Raw genomic sequence first — 19,780 nt, 5'->3', positions numbered from 1 at the left:
TAAAATAGCCTTTATTTAAAACAAAAATTTGCTAGCTTCTTATCTCATTTATATATGATGGCTTAGGGCAGTGTGTTCTTAAAGGTTATCAGTTTCCCACTGCCACTTAGGGCATTGTCATATGTTGACATTCAAAACAAGATGCCGACCATTTCGATTTATGCATCACTTCCTCCAGTGGCTCTTTCTTCCTGGTTCGACAGCTTGCCTGCCACCCCCATCCGCCCCCTTAAGAAGCTTCCCTAATTCAGTATAAAACGCACATGTCAATATTCATGCAGGCCTTCTGAATAGAGGCTATACAGAAGGTAACGTAGTGATCTTGGTGGATTTTGTTTCTTTAGTATTGTCTGGAGCCTAAAAATGAAGCTGATTGCATCAGTAATATTCAAGAGTTCTTAAAAGGCTGTGCACTTCTTAAAGTGGAGGTAAGTCAACTTGTATCTTTCACATTATTTTGTTCCCGTAATGTGCTTGTTTAATACATATTCTAAAAGGAAGCCAAATACCAGAGGGACAGGTAGTCGTTCCTAATCTTTTTTTATTGGTAACGTGAATAAGAATATGGGTAATTTAATATTCTGGCTGGAGAATTTGGAAATAGAGTATTTTGACTGTGAGCTTAACAGATTCCTTCAAGACTTTGAGAGGAATCTAAACAGTCAAATAGAAATACACACAGCAATAACAGAAATTCTGTCTAAACACAGTTGAGCTGTGTGGACCGGTTTGCATTTTTTTTTCATTATTAGAGACTAGGGCTTGCCATTTTTAGTCTTGCTTTAGTGTAAAGGTGAAATATTCTTAGTACTGCAGTATTTTTATCCCTTTACAAGCATTAAGTGAGATTCTGCCAAATATATCATATAAATTGGTCCTTATACATACAAATAATTCTAATGTAGACAAAAGATAACTTTTCAGTATCTATTCCTGATCCTATATAATTCTTATGCCTAAACATAGTTCATATTTACAAGATCAGAGTCTAAATGCATCACTTAAGAGTTCAGATAATTCTGCCATTATATTTTTACAACTGCATATGCATTTAAAATATTTTTAAAAACTTTGATATAACCCTTAAATTTCTACAGTAAAAAGAACCATGTATCTAAGAGCTGTCACTAACTTGTTTGAAGTTTTATCCACATTGCAAAAATATATATATTCTGAAGATATATTCTGCTAGAAGCAGGGAACAGCATCCTTGGGCATTACACAAAATTATTTATGCACTACAGTGAGAAGGAGTCAAACCCATGGCAGCTCTGTTGCTGTGCTTTTCCTTTGGAGGTCTAAACAAGCAAAGAGAGCCTTTCTTCTCTTCAGAGCTTTTTAGCTGGCCAGCATGAAAATTCGTTCATTCCAGAATTTTTTTAATGAGCCTGTTGTTTCCCAGTAATCCATTTCTAAAAGCCTACTGCAGCAGTCTAGTTTTAAGAGCAGATATAGATATATAGAATTACTGAAGGGCTATCAGATCAGAAATCAGTGCTGCTAGTCTTCTGGTGCTTAATCGTGATTTTTTTCAGTTTTTCTGAGAAATTATTTTTCTATTTAAAAAATAGAACTAGTTATAATTGTTGTGGTGGAAAATACTAAAAATAGGAATCAAACTGCAAAAAGAGAAGACAAGGGAACAGTCCTGAACTCTGTCATGCTTTAAAATCTCATAATTTTTAAGCTAGTTCTGAAATACTGCAGCCCCACTTCACAGTTTCCATATACTAGGGACAAGCAATATTTTGCATCCGGCCCTGGATGTTGCTCTGATCGTACTTGTTGCTTTTCTTTCCTGGTTTTATTTTAAGAAAAAAGTTCCAATTTTTTTATTTTTCTGATTTATAAGCCCTGTAATCTTTGAAATACTCTGAGCCTTCAGTTACTTTCATAGTGCACGTGATTGCCCCGTCTCAGTTCCTGTGAAAGTAGACCTCTAAAGCTAAATTAAAGCTCAAATCTCTCAAGCTTGCATTTAAATTTTGCAGCCAAATGTAGATGATTTCATACTGTTTTTTCATGGTACCAGAAATATTAGTAACAGTCATATTAGAACACCAAGCAAAAATGGGAATTTTGCTTCTTCCTGTTTCCCCTCTGTAGTCCCACACAGAGGAATGCTCTGGATGGTACAGCTCAGGTGGTGGACAAGACATGGTACATAGCAGAGTGGTATGCATCCCTCTAGATCTCCCATATCGCCACCTTTTCTGAGTGCTGTGAAGGCAAGGCCACAGGGGACATGGTATCCTTCTGCCATCTCTGTTGCTCCTAAATGTTGCCCTGTCTGGACCTTCTTGGCAAAGAGACTAAGCAACATACCTTTTGCTGGCCATCCCTCATGTCAGATGCTTAGTTTGCCTTGGGAAGGGCCACTGCCCTTCAGAGGGGGATTGTCTACATTTACTCTGAAATCACGTTAGGAGCATCAGAACAGACAGGGAACCTTCTTGTTCCAAAATCCTTCAGCAATGAAACTGCAGTGACTTGGCATTTGTTATGTCTAAGGAAGATGAGCATAAGCATAGAAAATACAATCTGCTATAGTAATCTAGCTTGAGGAAAGACTAACACAAGGAAAGCTTTAATCTTAATAACAGGTTTGGGTCCCCTGAATGCCGTGCTGCTGGTTACTCAGATTTTGGATTTGACAATAAAAACCTGATGGTTCCATCAAATTCTGCCCTTCTCCAAGTGCCACAAATGACTCTCATTCTTTAAGACAAAGAAACAGCCTGCCATTGCATTTGAGGTACTTCTGCAGTCTTCAGATTGTTAAGTGTGTGTTAAGGTCAGAGATTTTCTTCCTGTTGCAGATGTGAGCAAAAGCAGAAGTTCTGAGAAGATTCAGAGGTCAGGACTTCTACTCTGGATATCTTGACTTCTACAAAAGGCCTCATCTCAGGAAATCTCAAGCATGAGAAACTTCATACGTGATAGCATAGCAATCATAACCATACAGGATAGCATACCATCCTAGCACCCCATGGCTTCATCACACTTTGCTACAGCAATGGCTACTTTTCATACTATGCCTTAAATTTGTTTTTGTTTCTGTCACACATGTTTGTACAGCTGCCATTTGGAGCCGAATACATACTTTTACCAAGCATTGCTACTATGCGGGGAAGGTGATCGGTTTGAAAGGGTAGTGTTTTCAACACAATTTGGTTGAACCCCATATCTGACCTTCCATTGAAATGCTACTGCTTTCCAATCTGTTCCTGTGGGAGGGCTTTCAAGAGGTTACCCCTGTAGAGCTACATCTACACTCTTCCCTCCTACCCTTCTTCTTTGTCGTCCTGGTAACTCTCAATCTTAGGAAGTAGAAGAAAGACACAGCAAGGCAAACAGCACCTTCTCCCTTTTTATAGAAACAGTGAAACATTTGGGCATAGTGGAAGGGATGGAAAAGGACTCTATGTGACCTTCCTGCTATGAGGTGGCTCCATTGAAGCTGCAGCAGCTCTACAGGCCAGTGGTGTGAGCTGGAAGAGTTCATCTCATTCCAGGGTATAAATAACTAAACTTCACTTTTCCATAGCTTCAGCTTGGGGCTAAACCCTGCAAAGATTTGCTGCTTCAAATGTGTTAGTCCAAAAAAAGAAGGCAAGCAGGGCAATCAGCTCCTCCTAACAAGACAAGTGCTGTAATTAGATGAAACAATGAGACTGCATCTAAAATTTTCCTACCGCTTTTCAGTGCCAAAATTTTCATGTCTATCAGTCTGACTCTGTTGAGACAGAGGACTAGGCAGAGGACATGGGCACTCGCTTGGAACTAACCCTTAGATAAATTCTTTGGTAGTTTGGACTGAGGAACAGCACAGATGACCTGGTTGTACTTTATCTAGACTGTGGCTTCCACCTCTGAGCTGTGTACATGACCCAAGATCTGATCCATTAATTGAGTACTGCTAAAGTGGTAACAGTTGCATGCAAGTTGGATGAGGTGGGAATAGGAAGGCAAGATGTTCTGTCCCGGGGGCCAGATGGAGTCTTGCATAGAAAATATGGAAAGATTGTGATGAAAAAGAAAAATAATGAAGCAGGTAGAAAGCAAGGGATCCTAAAACAGCAGACTGAAAGCTAAGTCACCTGAAAGGTAAAGGGAGAGTAGTATGTCACGTGGTACCGCACAACACACAAGAAACTCCAGGCCTAGCCTGTTCTTGAGAGCACAGATAGGAACTGTTACAGTATTTGCTTTTGCTGTTGAAACCACTATGCACAGAGTAACAGCAGTTCAACAGCATCACTCACTGCTGAAGAAGCACAAGCTCATAACCTTCATTCAGCAGTAGGGTTTTATTGCTAGGATGACCGCAAAGCCTCTGGCAAGGGCCTGGATTTTGTGAACTAAGGTAGGTATCTGCAAGATAAATCAATGGCTGGATTAAACTATACTGTCAAGAATGAGGTGTAGAGAATGCAGTCCAGTTGTTGCCATTGTGAATGGAATTGAAACCATTTTTGTTGTTGCAGTTGGAGGTGTTTGCAACCTTCACCAAACTGTTTGTGCTAGGACTGAGGTCTTGGGAGGAGATGAAAAAATTGTCATCCTTTTAGCTCCCTATGAATGTGCTCCCAGACCCTACTGTGCTTTGGCTTCAGACCTGTTTCCCTAGCTGGATAATGTCAGGAGGGAGAGCTCCTGCCCAGCACCCACCAGTGCAAGCACTAGGGAAAGGGTATCTCTGGCAGCACCTGCGGGAATTCAGAGGGACCCATTGTCCCGGAAACTTCCTGCTCGCAGATGTACGGGGCGTCTCTGAAAGTCCTGTATCCCTTAAAACCTGGCTTCACATTGGATCTCGGTCCGGTGCTTCATTTCCTTTCCATATTGCAGCCTGCTGTTGTGCTGAAATGTCCGGGGAATTTCACACTCCCTGCAGGAGTTTTCGTAGAACAGATGGACGCATGCAGCAGAGAGGCGCTGTGTTTGCCGTGCAGTGAGGACATGTTGTTTCTGAGAATGTCACTGCCTCGACTGAATTGTGGCTCATCCACAGGAGCCCTTTCATCGCGTTTCCAAGTGTTGCAAAAGTGCTGTAATTACCAGTTTAATAGCCCGGATTTTCCTTTCTTTTCCTGTCCTTCCCCCCTCTTTTTCTCCTGTCCTTTTTCCTTCTCCTTCTCTGCTTCATCTCTCCTCTCCCCCTTTCTCCTTTCTCCCTTTCTCTCTTTTTCCTTTGCTTTCTCCTTTCCTTTGCTGTCCCCTTTTCCTTTGCTTTCCCCTTTTCCTTTGCTTTCCCCTTTTGCTTTCCTTTATTTTCCTGTCCTTTCTCCCTTTTCCTGTCCTTCCTCTTTTTTCCCTTTCCCTTCCCCTTCCCCTTTGCTTTCCCCTTTCCCCTCTCCCTCCCCGCGGACTCCCGCTCGCCTCCCGGCCGCGGCGGGCGGGCGGCGGCGGCGGCGGAGGGTGCTGCGGCGGCCGCTCGGCCCGCGGCGGGGCGGAGCGGGGCGCCGGCGCCGCCTGTCACTTCCCCTTCCCCTTCCCCTTCCCTTCCCTTCCCCGCGCCGCGATCCGGCTCCGGGTCAGAGCCGCAGCGGCCGCCCCGCGGCCCGCAGCACCGCCCGCCGCCGCCGCCATGCCCCGGGGCTGCGCGCCCGCCCGCCCGCCGCCGCCGTGAGTACCGCACCGCACCGCGCCGCGCCGCCCCGGCCACCCGCGGGGGCTGCCGCCCCGCCGCGCTCCCTGCAGGTGTCACCCGCGCTCCCGCGCCCGGCCCCGCCGCTCTCCCCGGGGGGGCCCGTCATGGGGCGGCCCCCGCGGCCGTCACCGGGTGGTCTCTGCGGGAGACGCCGTCGCCCGCCGGTCCCCAGTGCTGCCAGGCAGCACCCACCGGTGTCCCGCCGCCGGGCAGTCCGCACGGGCGTCCCCAGCCAGGCCGCCTGGGTGTCGCTGCCTGACCCCACGGGCGTCCCCGCTGCGCTTACCGGAGGTGGCATGCGGCTCCTAGCTGTGGTTGTCAGGAAGCCAACCTGGTCTGGGGGTTAGTCGTGGGGGTGTGAAAGTGTTGCAGCATGGGGGGGGGGGGGGCGAGAGCCAGCACGGCTCTGGTTGTCTGGTCTGCTGAGATCCCCTTCCTCGGAGGCGACGGGGGCTGGAGCTGCGCTCGACCAAAGGCGCTCCCCAGCCGTCTGCGCGTCTCCCTCTTGCCGGTCTTCGCAGAGCCGGCAGAGTTTGGCTGCGTCGCTGCTCCTGCTGAAATCGGAGGCAAATCTCTTACCGAGCAGCTCGGGTTATTAAGTGCCCGAAATGCCGGCGTCCCTGGCAGTCAGAGCAGCCGGTCGCTGCCTGGCGTGAGGCCGCTCCGGCTCCAGCCCTCGGTCCTGGCTTGGCTGCTGGGTCCCTGTCCTCGTCGTCGCGTTCAGGCCGAGCTTTGGGCTACGCACGCAGCTTGAGGTTTTGCCAGGGTTTTGTCTATGGTGGAAGTAGTTTGTGCAGATAAAATGCAGCTCATCTCAGGCTTAGCACCCAACTTCCCCTTAACTTTTCGGCAGCTGGCATCTGAGTACCGTGATTCTGGCTGCCAGTGATCTGCTAAATGCACCTCGGTTTGATTTTTCGGAGACGCTGTTCAGGGACGTGTTGTTCCCCTGACTGTGGGAAAAGCTGGATGCTCTCCTGGTCCCTGCTCTGCAAGCACTGACATCTTCTCGCTGTCTTTCCAGTGAGCGCTGGAAGTGCAGCCCAGGGCAGGTTTTATCTATTCTGGTGTGATGCCTGACCGAGCACCTGGAATATTTTGCTGGAGGAAGCTGTAATCTGTGATTTTGAATGAAGGAAAAAAAGCATTTTAACTGAGATCCTCAAATGACAACTGTAGATTTAAGAGGAGCTTTACTTATGTACACCAGTTCTTCCATGAGCTAGTAGTGAAATCCTCTTCCCCTTCTATTTTCCTTCCAGCTTTGCAGCTTGTCTTTTGATTAAGAATGGAATTATTGGATGCATTTCACTGGAAAAAGTATTTTTTAGCTCATAAATGAAGACTCTTCTCTGTGATGAGTTTATTCTGCAATAAGGTGTGAAGCATTTTTAAAGTACGGTAGCTGATTCAGAATAGTTTTCCATATAGACATGTTGTTCCACAGTAGCTGTTCCAGGCAATTTCTCTATGAAGAAAGTGCTGAAAGTTGTTTGCTTTGTGCTAGAATTTCCTTTGCACGCCGCCTGCCACCATTTCCCTCTGGCCTTTGTCAGTCTGATGAGTCCGAGCTTACGTTATTTTGTGCATTGAAAGACCAGGGATGTATTTTTCCCCTTTAAAAAAAAATTGATGCCACGCATTCAAGGCAGGACGTGTTTTTCTTGACTAGTGAAGTGGGAAAAAAGGACATGACTGAGAAAATGACACACCAGGGAGATATTAGCAAGCACTGCAACCTCAGTGTTTACTTTCCTCTTCTGCGTGGCAGGAGGGTGAAGACGTGCTCCCGTAACGTCGCATCTGCTAGCCGCTGCCAGCAGGGTCAGCGTACTCCCAGGCTCTCTGTTACTGTCTCCCTTTCAACGGAGACTCTAACGTTGCTATTTAAAGCTGGAGGCGACGCTCAGATAGCACCTCTTGCAATTGCAAGGCAGGAAAACTAGTTCACCCGCCAGGGAACGGTTAGCACAGGGGAAGGGGTCCGCGTGGCCCACAGGAGCGAAACCAGGTGAGCACAAGCAGTAGTGGATCAGCTCGGAACAGCCCAAGGCAGGTGGGGGCGTCCCTGAAACGTGCAGAGCTGTAGGCGCGAGTGGAGCGGTGGCTCTGGAGCGCCGTAGTTTGATGCAGAAGCTGCTGATTTTAATATGTGTAATAGTCGAGTGTGAGCCATGGCAGTCTGTTTCCCCACTGACGGTGGATTAAATCGGGTAAAGTCTTACTGAGTGGCTGAGCTGAGTTTTAAAAATACTCTCACCAAAGAGCAGCCTTTGTACTGCTCACGTTGAACTTTGTTGCTGCGCTGACACGTAGCTCATAGACAGAGAGAAAGAGACACTGCAGGCATCCAGGGTTGCAGAAAAGGCCAGTCTCCTTTCTAAGTGACATCTGCCAAGCATACTGAAGGAGTTATACGTGGAAACCAAGAAAGGGCCATTTTAAAGGGCAGAACTGTATTTAAGATAATTAATGCTCTTGTACTTATTTAGGAGGATATACTCTTCAGTGCATTGGAAGAGTTTATAAGTAGATAGTATCTGACAGGAGAACTTTAAAGTCATCTTCCCTGTTCCCTGGATTTGCAGATCTCTGTTCTCCATCTGCAAGACAATGTGTATTTGGGGATTAGCAGATGGTGCCTTGTGTTAAAGCAAGTTTTTGCTGGTTGTACCAATACCAGAAGCTTTTTTGTATTACTTATCTCTGCTTCATTAAGGAAAGGGTTTGCAGAGGCTTTCTAAACTCGAGGGCATTTCTCACATGTTAGAGAGGATTGCAGTGTTTTGGAAACTCAATTGCCCCTCATCTATGCTACTCAATTGAGGTGTAAAAGAAAGAATAATTTATGATGCAGAAGTTATTTCTTATTCTTATTTCCCACTTAGCAGCACAAAATTATTTAGAATGGATTTTTTGCACGTAAAATAGCCTTTTCTGGCTTCCTGTAAAAATTTGTAAATGCATTACGTATGCCATATTGCAATAGCAGAAAATCCTGTGTGTTTATTTCTTCTGCTTTAGAATATATACATGTACATACATATATATATATATATATATATATGCACACACACATGCATACACAGCCTTAATCTCTATAGCTTTAGCTAACAAAAATAGCTTCCTTCCCTCAAGGCAAGCAATAACCTTCTCAGTGATTTTCAAAGGACCGAGATCTGACCCTCCTCTGCAGACAGCACTGATTTCGTGTCCCCAGTGTTACACTCTCCAACTGGTGATGGGTACCACTGCCCCTCCCGCACCATGTGTCATCTGTACCCCAGGAATTCACTAGCTTGAAAGGAAATTGGACTTGTCATGCCTGAATGAACGCCCTATCCCTGCAGAGACATACGGGCTATTTAATCATCACTGTCACTGTGTACCACCGTGGGCTGCTCAGACGGTGATAGTAAGATGTTTCATGCTAAACTGACAAAGTTCCTCTTTCACAGCTATTTGAGCCACATGATTTGTACACAGGAGAACAGTTCTCCAAGGTCCTGAGTACGTTAACAGCTGTTAATAAAGCTACTGAAGGTAAGAGAAAGTTTTTTTTCTATCTTCTTTTCAAATGCTGTCTCTTATGTAAGCTGGGGTTTTTTTTTGATAATTCACAGTTTATAATGATTTCTGAAGGCTTGGCTAATTGTGCTGCCAACGCTGTGTACTGGACAGTAGGATCAACATTTCATGCTTTTTACGAACTTTAGGTTTAAATGTAATATTTCAGAGTTGCTGTGTGCACTTTACAGAGCTAAATTATTACTTTACACTAAGGGACCTCTGGACAGTTTTGACAGTATTAAGGGACCTCAAAGTAGGTCATTGTAAAGGAGCCTGAATATAAATGAGCATGCACCTCCCAAAATGCAAATGTCAGATTTTAAATAGTATGTTTTAAAACTGAACAGAAAAATAGGTCCATCTGTGTAATATCTCTACTGAATGTCAAAACAAACATAGCTGCCAGATGCTCAGTCAATTGTATTGATATTTCTTTCTCTCCCTCGGTCTGTGAAGTAGACTCCCGTAATTGGAAATCAAATGCTGACAATTGCCACTGATGACTTGTCCTGCTCCATTAAGTGCGGGAGCAGGCTGCCAAAGCAAAGCACATCAGCTCCTCTTTTTTTTCCCTCCTAAACATTTAGCTGTTCTCTGCATGCCGCTTTGTACTAATATTCAGTCAAATAGGCTTTGAAAGGAGAAGTGCGATGGGGAGCGCAAACAGATTTTCTGTGTTTTTATAGACAGTTCTCTGCTTTTGTATGGGCCAGAGGAAATCATTACAACATAATGTTCTGGAAAGGGTTGAGAGGACTAGGGTGTCTTTAATGAGGGGCTGAGGAACAGGTCCACATTAATCTGAAAAGAGTGTAGAGGGGGAAAAGCATTTATGGGCTCCTGACATACAAACAGATTTCCATGAAAAGTCCTGTGTATCCACCAAAATCCAAGACCAGGATCAGAGCTTGATTTCGCTGTTGTAAATTACATTTTAGGTGATTAAAAGTAGAAGAAATTAAACCTCCCCAAACACCTTTTTTTTTTCACGGGAAAGATCTTCCATTGACTTACTACATTTTTCCCTGTTTTGGTTTGTAGTGATTTCATTTCACTTCTTTTTCTAGTTAGCTTTTGCTTTTGGATTCTCTTCTGCTAGTACAGTGCTGCAGAGCTGCTCAGGTGTTCAGGTAAACAATCTCATTGCTGGAACTGACCCCCCCTTCCCTTTTTTCTCTTTTCTGTTCTGGTGTTTTGTAACATCTCATATATGTGTGTGTGTGTGTGCATATATATTTATATATAAATACTATATTTTGTATTACATAAATGCATATATTATACCAACAGCAACAACATATATACATATATATACACACGTACACATATATATGTATATACACACACACACACTATATGTGTTGCTGAATTCTGCTTAAAGAAATACAGGTTCTTAGACTACCTGACTCAAGCCAGCACACAGCTCTGCTGCCAGCTCACTCCCTAGAAGTCCGTGATGGTAATTCAGCCTCAGCACATCTTCTTAAAGACCCTTACTGGTCCCTTAAATGACAATTCCCAGCGACCCGATTCAGAAGATTCTTGAAGTTCAGTAGGATGGGGATGTAAAATGCAGGTTACCTAGACAGCCGTTGCGAACGATGTAATTATGATATTAGCTTCATTATTCCGAAAGCAAAAGGGGTGAGAGGCCTTACTGCCTTTGTATTTGTAGGCTGCTGGACTGGGGGGAGCAAGCTGTCGCTGCCTGCGCACTGATGCGACGGCGAGGCCACAGTGCCGTTGCTGCAGCAGTCCCCGTGTTAACAGCCCCGTCTCCGTTCTTGCAGTCATCCGTGTTTCTCAGCTCGGTTTGGCAATCACTGCATGAGGCTCGAGACATGGCTTTACTGTGGAATAGTTTCTATCACACGTTACCAAAGGGGCTATAGGGAAGCTGGGATCCTCTTGGTTTCATGGCAAACATCTGCTTAAACATATGCTTTCTCTGTTTAAATGTTAAAAAGCGCAATGACTATGATAAAATTAGCTGCTCAGACAGAGAGCACCCTTGGGAAAGTACAGGGTAAAAAAACTACATGTCTAGAATGCTTGCCTTTTTGGTGGCTTGGCCAAGTTCCTGAGAAACAGGAGCCTGTGTCCTACAGACCACAACTGCAGATGGCCCAGTTTGTCCATCTCACCAGAGAGGCCAAGGGCTGAATGCAGGGTCAGGATAAAACCTCCTCCTTTTCCCTTCTCCGCCTGTGCTCTTAGCAGTGCCGGGCTGAGCTGGGGGAACAGGACACGGCAGGGAAGCCTGCCCCAATGGTGCCTGGCTGCCTGGGGACGAGCCAGCCGTTCCCTGCAGTGATCCCCTGCAGTTCCCCGCAGTGCTGGCTGCGGCTGTCCTGGAGGAGGGATTGCGAGCCTGTTCCCAGCTACTTCCAGCCCTGCTATCCCAAGGGCTGCGACATGCCTGCACGTATAGCCCCTACCTCTGGAGCGACTGCATCCTGACACCCTCGTGGGAGACAGAGAGAAGTAGGTGACAGCTAAGGAAGTGATGTGACAGTGTGTTTCTGAGCATCCATTTGAAGCCTAAATCCTTGTGTCTTCATGGGTCCTGTTATGCAAATAACTAGAAGCATCTTTTGTAATGTATAAACTCAGCGCAGCAGCTGTCTATCAAATAACAGCAATATAGACCTCGATGCTTTTATGTGCAAGAGAGGGCAGGGGAGGAAACCCAGCCATGATGGATGAGGTTAGGCTGATCTGCCTAAAATACTGTAAGAATGTGAACAGAAAACCCAGCTATTTTAACCATAGTTTAAACAACATATGGCAGCAGTGTTCTGTGCTGGACCAGGCATAAAATAGGACGCTGTCATGATGCAATATAAATGATACGCTTCCCTGCCAAACTGTCAAAGTCAGTTTTACATTTGTTTCTAGGTTGCTGCAGATATTTATAAAAGCATTGGAAGATAGGGAGGGGTGGGGAGAAGCATAAAATCTACAGTAACCAAGTCATTTCCGTGGGACTGTTGCTCACTGCTTGAATAAGCGGAGAAGTCTAGACTCGCGGTTTACACCCTCCCTTTTTAGAACAAATCAAGGGAAGAACATCTCAAACTGGCAGCTGTCCACCCCTCCTGGTCTGCGAGTTGCTGGGAACAGCTGAAACCACTCCTGCTCAAATATCAGGATGCTTCAGAGAAAAAAATCCTGTGTTTGCGAAGTGGGTTTTCCGTGCTGAAAGGTTTTGCTATTGCTGCCGCAGTCCAAAGAGCTGAGAATTCACTGTGTGGTCATCAGGCAGTTGTATAACAAATAAGGCAGGAAGCAGAACTGACTCACTGACAACGCTCTAGATTTAACATGGGTGTTGTCCCTCGCTGGCTGCATGGACCGGGCAGACCAAGGCGAGAATGGTTGTTGGTTTGTAAGGCAGCGGTGCCTGGGAGTTGTAGTCACAGACCTCGTCCCCATTGCGCAGGGCATTGTAGAAGAACAAAGCGAAAGGCAGTCCCCTCTCCAAAGAAATTGCAGTTTGCATTGCTTCTGGTCCAATCTAAGGCTGAGATGTTTTTCTATTTAAACAAATAAACTCTCCTCTGGGGAGAAAAAAAGGCCCAGCTGAGTTCCTGTAACTCCCACCAAACTTTCCTTTCGGGATGTTTTTTCCATATTGATGTTGAGACTGGAGGATAATGGGGGCACAGCAGTCTTACAGTCTGTATTTTCTCGTTCCTGCACACACATGGCAGCTGTTCTTCTGGAGAGTGCTTCATCACTTTCTTCTGTTGCAAAGTTTTCAAAGAAAAACTCTAAACATTTTCCAGGGGAGTCACACACCCAGGCTAGTGAAGTCTGTGGACAGTAGTCTCCTCTTCCCAGTCCTCCTTTAGTGGTTCATGGGCAGGCTGGGTCCACACCACAGATAGAAAACAAGTTCTTGGGAATACAGAAATATTCTTAAATTCAAAAAGAAGGCATGAGGCGGATCTCTAAATTTCACCACACTTCGCAGTTTACTGAAATGATAATAGCTGCCTTTGCTTTGTTTGTGCATGATGGCACATAGAATGGAGATGATTTGATTGCTTTTTCACAGTGTGAGGTGAGATTCAGTAGCACAGAACTACTGGAAACGGTGGCTTGAAACCTGTGTTTTTACTGCTCTGCAGCATCCAAGCAGAATTTTGGGCTGAGTGGTAGGAGGTGCTGTAGTAGTTGATTCTGCTTTTTGTGGTGAGGCCACTGATTCAATCTCAGCTCAAGGCAGTTGTGACCAGGAAGCCTTTTACCATCCAGCAAGTTTTTCAGTAGCAACAGAAGCAAATCACTAATCATGAAACATAAATATGTGTCAGAGCAGCATCGTTATCTCCAGCATCAGGCATGTGGGGCCAGGAACAGGCCCAGAGACTAGCTTGCAAGGGAGTGAGCTTTGAGTGTATGTAGGAAGCAACTCCATGAGCGGCTGGGAAGGTTTGATCCTTTCTGTGGGCTGTCAGTCTCTTGGGGGTGACACTCTTGTCCTTCCTTGTAGTCTGCACCCCTCACTCTCATGGTTGATGGCAGCAGTCCATGAACAGTAATCAAAATTGTGCATAGCCTCTTCCAGCTGTATAATGAACCCAGAAGGATTCATCTAAATAGGGAAACGATTGTGTTTAACAGCTGTTCAGCATTCTTGCCCGCTCTGTGAGGAAGGCCACACTACAGCTGCAGAGGTGACCTAAGAGTGCTCACTTGTGAGCTAACCTTTGAAATACCTTCAACAGTGCTAACGTGGATGCCAGGAACATTCCCACTGGGGCATCACTGGGCTGAGTGTGGGTTTAGTTCATCCTAGTTCTCAACTGTTTTGAGGGGGATTTCAAAAAAATATTGCAATCAGCTCAGTGGCTGTAGGGCTGGCATAACCTAGGAGTGCCTTGGGATGCAATTCAACTTACTCCATCACAGAAGAGAGTTAGCAAAACCATCGGCACTGCAAAACCATCCTCACTGCCCATGAGGAGGTGCCCCCATGGGAGGTGCTCTCTTTGCTGCAATGTAGAGGGAATGTGGGCAGTTGGGTAAAACGCGGACTTTGTTTTTGCTTCACCAGATCAGCCGTCAAAAAGACCATGCTCTCAATTATCGTCTGTTAGCTCCACAGCTGGAGGTCCCCACACTAACTCCAACGGCACAGCTTCACGGTCGACAAGGGTGTTAAGGAGGCAGTCCAAGCTTGTGGTATCCTTTATTTAAAATCTAATCAAGGGTTTGATGGATGTGGGGCAGAGGGGTGTGAGTGGTACCTGTGGGTCAAGCATGCCAAAGTGACTTGTGTTCTGCTCTTGGCTCCATCGTGGCTTTGCTGCCCCAGCTGGAGGTAGTCTCACGGTTTCTCCAAGCTTTGGTGCTCCTCTCTGCGAGATGAGGAGAACCATGCTTATCTGCCTTCCATTGCACTATGAAACTTAATTAATATTTGGGAGGGACGTTGTGATCCTCTGACGGGAGTGCTTACACAAGAGCAAGAATATTATTGTTCTTAAAAAGTGCAATATTGAAAAAGCCAGCTGTAACAACAAGAAAAAACAATTGTCCTGGTGGCTTCTACTTTACCTTTTGGGTTATTTGCTAATGTTTTTCCATGTTTCTTTCCATAGGAGATGACCGAGAATGGCAGTCATCAGCTGGTGGTAAAGGCTAGGTTCAATTTTAAGCAGACCAATGAGGATGAACTCTCTGTTAACAAAGGAGACATTATTTATGTTACCCGAGTTGAAGAAGGGGGCTGGTGGGAAGGGACATTGAATGGAAAAACAGGCTGGTTCCCAAGCAACTACGTCAGAGAAATCAAATCTACCGGTAAGCAAATTGCTTTCAAGGGCTGATTGAATGACAGCAGTATAATGCAGTGTAGATCCTCATGCCTTTGGGAAATTGCTGCTATTTATTAAGGACTGTTAGTGTGCTTAAAGCAACAGTGCTAATGGAAGTATGAATGGGACCAGAAGGGGAAAGACTAGCCTTTCGCATGACTTGTTTGAGAGCTGCCTCTCTTTCTTCTCCAATCCAGCATGTCCATGCAATGCTCTGCCCAGCCCCAGCAGCTCAGTGCAGGAGCAGGGGCAGCTTCCGGCACTGGAAGAAGAGGCCGGGGAATGCTTTGTGGGTCTGCTTAGCTCCCTTTGTCATGGGGAGCTATCAGGTCTTTCCAGCGTCTAAGCACAGAAATACCTTTTTTTTAAGGCCTTTGTCAGGCCATGTATTTGGCTTTGATCCTGCCATTTCTGGCAGTGGTAGAATGAATGCTCATGGTCTCTGTGAACAAGCCAACAAAAACTCTATGGCCATAGGGAACAGTTCCCTGTTTTCATGTGTAGCAATTGTTGATTTCACATAGTACATTTTCCCTCCAGATGCATCTTCTGCTATGAAGCTGCAGGCAGTATTGAGAAAAGAAGAGGGAGGGAATGATTAGTCCGATGACATTTGCCTTCACTGAGCTTTGTCCTGAGTTTTCTTAGCATTTTCTGAGATGTGATTTTAACCAGATGTGCAGTGATGATGACATGAAAGATACCTCTGGCTAACTGCCCTGTAGTGGCCCACATCCATTCAAACAGCTCACCCTGCTGGGTTTCTCATACCATTGTGTGATAGCAAACTTGTTTTTAAAAAAATCCAACTTTAATTTCCTAATGTGCCTTGAGGGCTTACCCTCGACAGAGAATCCTTGTGTGCTAGGTGCTGTACTTACGGATCAGGATCAGCCCAGGCCTCAAACACCATGAGATGTTGGGAGTGGTCTGCAAAGTGAATGCAAAATTTACAGCTCTTGCTCCCATACTTGCAAGCAAAAAAGCAAAAGAGGGAAGAATAAAATTAATGAGTGAACATTCAGAATTAGGCCAGTTTTTATTTAATTCTAAATGAAAAAAAAATCATTGTTAGAATATCTCATCTCCCACTATTTCCTCCTGGGAAATGATGTCTGAGCTGGAGCAGGACGTTGCAGCGTAGATTGAAGGCTTGTCTGGAACAGCCCAGGAATGACTAATTAAGTCAGTGAGTGGAGAAGAGAAACATTTTAAAAAGGAGAGCAAACTTCAGTCCCATGGGGGAAGTCAAATGGGGGTTTCGTGAAATAGCAGCACCTCGGTGAAGCAAAGGACAAATCTCCCATTGCTCCTGATGGGCTGCCACCAGATTTTTTCATCTGCCAAGCCTTTCCCTCTGAGTCCTCTCTCCAGCACCGAGGCTGAGTAACCACTGTTCTTCCATTTCGTATGGGAGGAGAGTTCATTCCTCCGGGATGCAGGCACAAAGCCAACAAACAGGCTGTGCTTGCTCCAGGGGATGTGGCCGTGTCCAAGTGACTGACACAGGGACCGTCACCCTGACCCTGTGTAACGCTCTCGCACGCCACGACCCGCTGCGTCGGGGCTGTGGCCCAGGAGGGGCTCTGCCTGCGGGGGGTACAGCCCTCGCTGCATGCCAGCGGGAGCTGCTTTCCTGAGCCTCACCTCCAAGGTGCTAGACTTGTCACTCTAAATAGAGTTACTTGTTTTCAGCAGTGTCTGCGCTCGCACTGTGTCCTGAGCGCGCCCTTCGGGTTGTAATAACTAGCTGTGTGGAGCAAAGCTCCGCGGAGTCTTTAAATGAAGCACAGAGCTCACGGGGCTGGAAGTGACAGGAAACTCCACAAGGGCAATAATTAGAAAATACATCAAGCTGTGGTTTCCAGGGGCTAAATTTATCAACTTCAGCTTCTCCCCTGCTATCAGTGTGAAAGTAATTGCCTTTCGGAAGCTGTTGCTTGAATGCAGGGAAAAAGAAATGCCTGGCTGCTCTGCATGGCAGGTTTGGGGCTCTTCCCACACAGACACGTTTCCCGCAGCCCGCAGAGGGTGAGCATCACGTTCAGGGTCTGCGCTCAGAGCCGTGCACTGCTGACCTGCATGACTCCGAAGGGAAAACATTACCTCCGCGGTGCCAGGAGTACTGTCAAAGCCGTTCTCCCATGGAGAACATGGACCAAACCGAACCTGCAATGGGAACGTCGCTCTGCACACGTGGGGATTTCACAGCCACAGCATGACTCCAGAGGAACGAAAACGTACTGGCGGCTTCCTGGCGGAGGTGTTGTTTCCTCCGGTGTAAGCGCACGCTGGTTTGTTGTGTGTTTACTGGCAGGGAGTGCTCTTTTCTAGGGAAGGAACAATGGAGCGGTGTGTGCGAGTGTGTGTGTGTGTGTGTACACACACGTGCATGCCTTGCTGGATGCGTCCGTAGCAATTTGGCAACTGGGAAAAAACAAAGATGAAAATTGACTTCCAGGTTTGTGTGAGCTCGTTGTTCAAATCTGCCTTTGTTCAGCGGAGGATTTTACATCACAAAAGACTGCAGGGATCAGGGGTACACTTACCGATTGAAGTTTGCTTCAAATACCTTGTGAATTGCCCCCGAGCAAGACCCTGTATGCAGCACTTCTGATAGACTTCCATTTTTAAAACCCAAATTTTGTGGTCTGGGTGAAGCCACGCTAGCTCCAAACAGCGCCAGCCGCTGGGCTGCTGCCAGGGATTTCAGAGCAAACCTGTAAATGCCAGCGGCAGAGGCTGCGTTCTGGGTTTGCTGCCAGTGTCATGCATGCCTTAAGTTTGCTCCTGTTTTTTTAAAAGCAGACAAACAAACCCTGCAGTTGAACTTCTGCGTTTACAGAGGTGAAGGGTTTTTTGCAGTCTGCTGGACACAATACAGCAGCGACTTTTCCTGTAGGATAATGGGAGCTCTGCAATATAATTTATTGATGTATTTCTTTGTACAGATAAACCACTCTCTCCCAAAGCATTAAAAGGACTTGAAAGCACTCAGCTGACAAAGAATTATTACCCTGTGGTAAGTTTTAAAGCGCTGATCGTACATTTTAATAAGTAGCATATTATTAATCTTCTGAACTGGCTCCTTCCCTTGGAAATCATTGAAGCAATTTGTAACAATTGGGGATGTGACTCTGTATTTAAATGCAGCTGTTGCCATTTCCTTGACTCAGGATGTTTACTGGGTTGTCGATAAAATAAACCACAAATGGAAGATGCTGCAAGATGTCTAAAGGAGAACTTGAAGTAGACAACTGAGATAACACAGCAGTTTTGAGATCAATGTTGGAGAAAAAGTCATTATATTTCTGTTGCAGTCTTTTCCTCTGATTGTCAGTTATCTTCCTCTGATAAAGATGGGGAGATAATGAACTGTGTCACAAAGTAAAGCAAGCCAAAACAGAGCTCTGATCCACGATCCGCTTATTTGGTTTAGCTGCGGTGGCTGGAGATAAAGCACCCTGAGCTGTCTACCCCATGCCTCTGCCAGAAGTTACAGCCCTGGGAGAAGGGGCAGCTGCTGCAGTTCACAGCCTGACCTGTTAACTGGAGTTTATTTTGGAGCAGGTCAATATGCCAGGCTATGAACTGTGACAGCAAAAGGGGTAGAGAAACGTCTCCTCTTCTACCATCTTGCTACAGGAGCGGTAATGTCTGGCAAAGGGGGTCAGGTACCTCCCTGCTGTGTCCAGCCTAGAGTAAGCCCTTTGGTGCGAGAGAGTTAAAATGCCTGCATGTGAACATCCCTGGCTCTCAGTTCCAGAGGTGAAATGTGTTCATCAGCATGTCAAAATATATTTGAAAGAAAGCAAAGTGGGAACAATGTGTCCAGAAAGCTGGGAACCACCTCCACTGTCTCAAAAGCCCTATCAACGTTGTGAAACTTGAGATCGTGAAGGCAGTGGGTTTGACTACCCTACTGCTGGAGACAACTTAGCTGCTGAGATGGATTAGCAGGACCAAACTGAACTCAGCAGTTCCTCAAAGTGGCAAGTGAGCTGTGCTCTGGCTTGAGCTGTTGCAGGAGCCGTCTTCGTTCTGGCCACTGTTGCATTTAAATGGTTGCCTGCCTACGTGCAGATGGTGGTCCCAGGATGCATGCACAAATCATTTGTTTGCATACCTTGGCAGCCAGTTATGCATGCAGGGTTAGGCATGAGCCTTTCGGGGGTCAAATACCAAACTCAAATCTGAATTCACATTGTCTTCATGCTTTGCCAGAGAAGAAGGAGCAGCCCTTAAAAACTTTTTCAGGACTCCCCCAGTTTGCAAAGTGAAATCCATAAATTGGATCCCTAGGGCTTTCCTGAGCATTCTGGGTTCTGCATTAACAAATGTAAATGCATTTATGGACTTAACATACACTTCCGTGGTTGCCCCACGCTTGGAAGCTGATGTCATGTTCCTGTAACTAGTCACTAGTACTAAGATCTACTCAGTGCTCTGTCTCTCACCCTAGGTGTTGCAAAATATTCTGGAAACAGAACGAGATTATGCGAAGGAACTCCAGTCACTTCTGGGAACTTACTTAAGACCCCTCCAGTCTTATGATAAGTAAGATATAAGGGCATCTGAGATGGACAGAACCCTGTAAAATTGACCGTAGTTCATTACTTTTCCGCTTTTGAATGTTTAGGGACTGTTACTGCTCTTGTAAAGCCTTAGAACTTCTCTGTGAACAAGAAAAAGACTATGTTTGTACAGGTTTCTGCTCTTTCCTATTCCTCAG

At 45.9% G+C, this 19,780-nt stretch overlaps 1 protein-coding gene across 3 annotated transcripts in view; it reads left to right on the top strand.

Annotated features, from left to right (window-relative positions):
* Positions 1-19,780, top strand: part of ARHGEF6 (Rac/Cdc42 guanine nucleotide exchange factor 6) — a 51,637-nt gene that overhangs the window by 9,030 nt on the left and 22,827 nt on the right. For 2 of the 3 annotated variants that reach the window (XM_067304084.1, XM_067304083.1), the window contains 6 exons: positions 345-428; positions 9,112-9,196; positions 14,286-14,413; positions 14,833-15,034; positions 18,000-18,070; positions 19,511-19,605. In XM_067304084.1, coding sequence (XP_067160185.1) covers positions 345-428; positions 9,112-9,196; positions 14,286-14,413; positions 14,833-15,034; positions 18,000-18,070; positions 19,511-19,605 — 665 coding nt within the window. Of the gene's footprint in view, positions 1-344; positions 429-9,111; positions 9,197-14,285; positions 14,414-14,832; positions 15,035-17,999; positions 18,071-19,510; positions 19,606-19,780 lie in introns of those variants that run through there. The other variant, XM_067304085.1, reaches the window with a different exon arrangement.

This window comes from Apteryx mantelli, chromosome 13, assembly GCF_036417845.1.
Source record: "Apteryx mantelli isolate bAptMan1 chromosome 13, bAptMan1.hap1, whole genome shotgun sequence".
Lineage (NCBI taxonomy): Eukaryota > Metazoa > Chordata > Aves > Apterygiformes > Apterygidae > Apteryx > Apteryx mantelli.
This window is presented reverse-complemented; position numbering and strand designations above follow the sequence as displayed.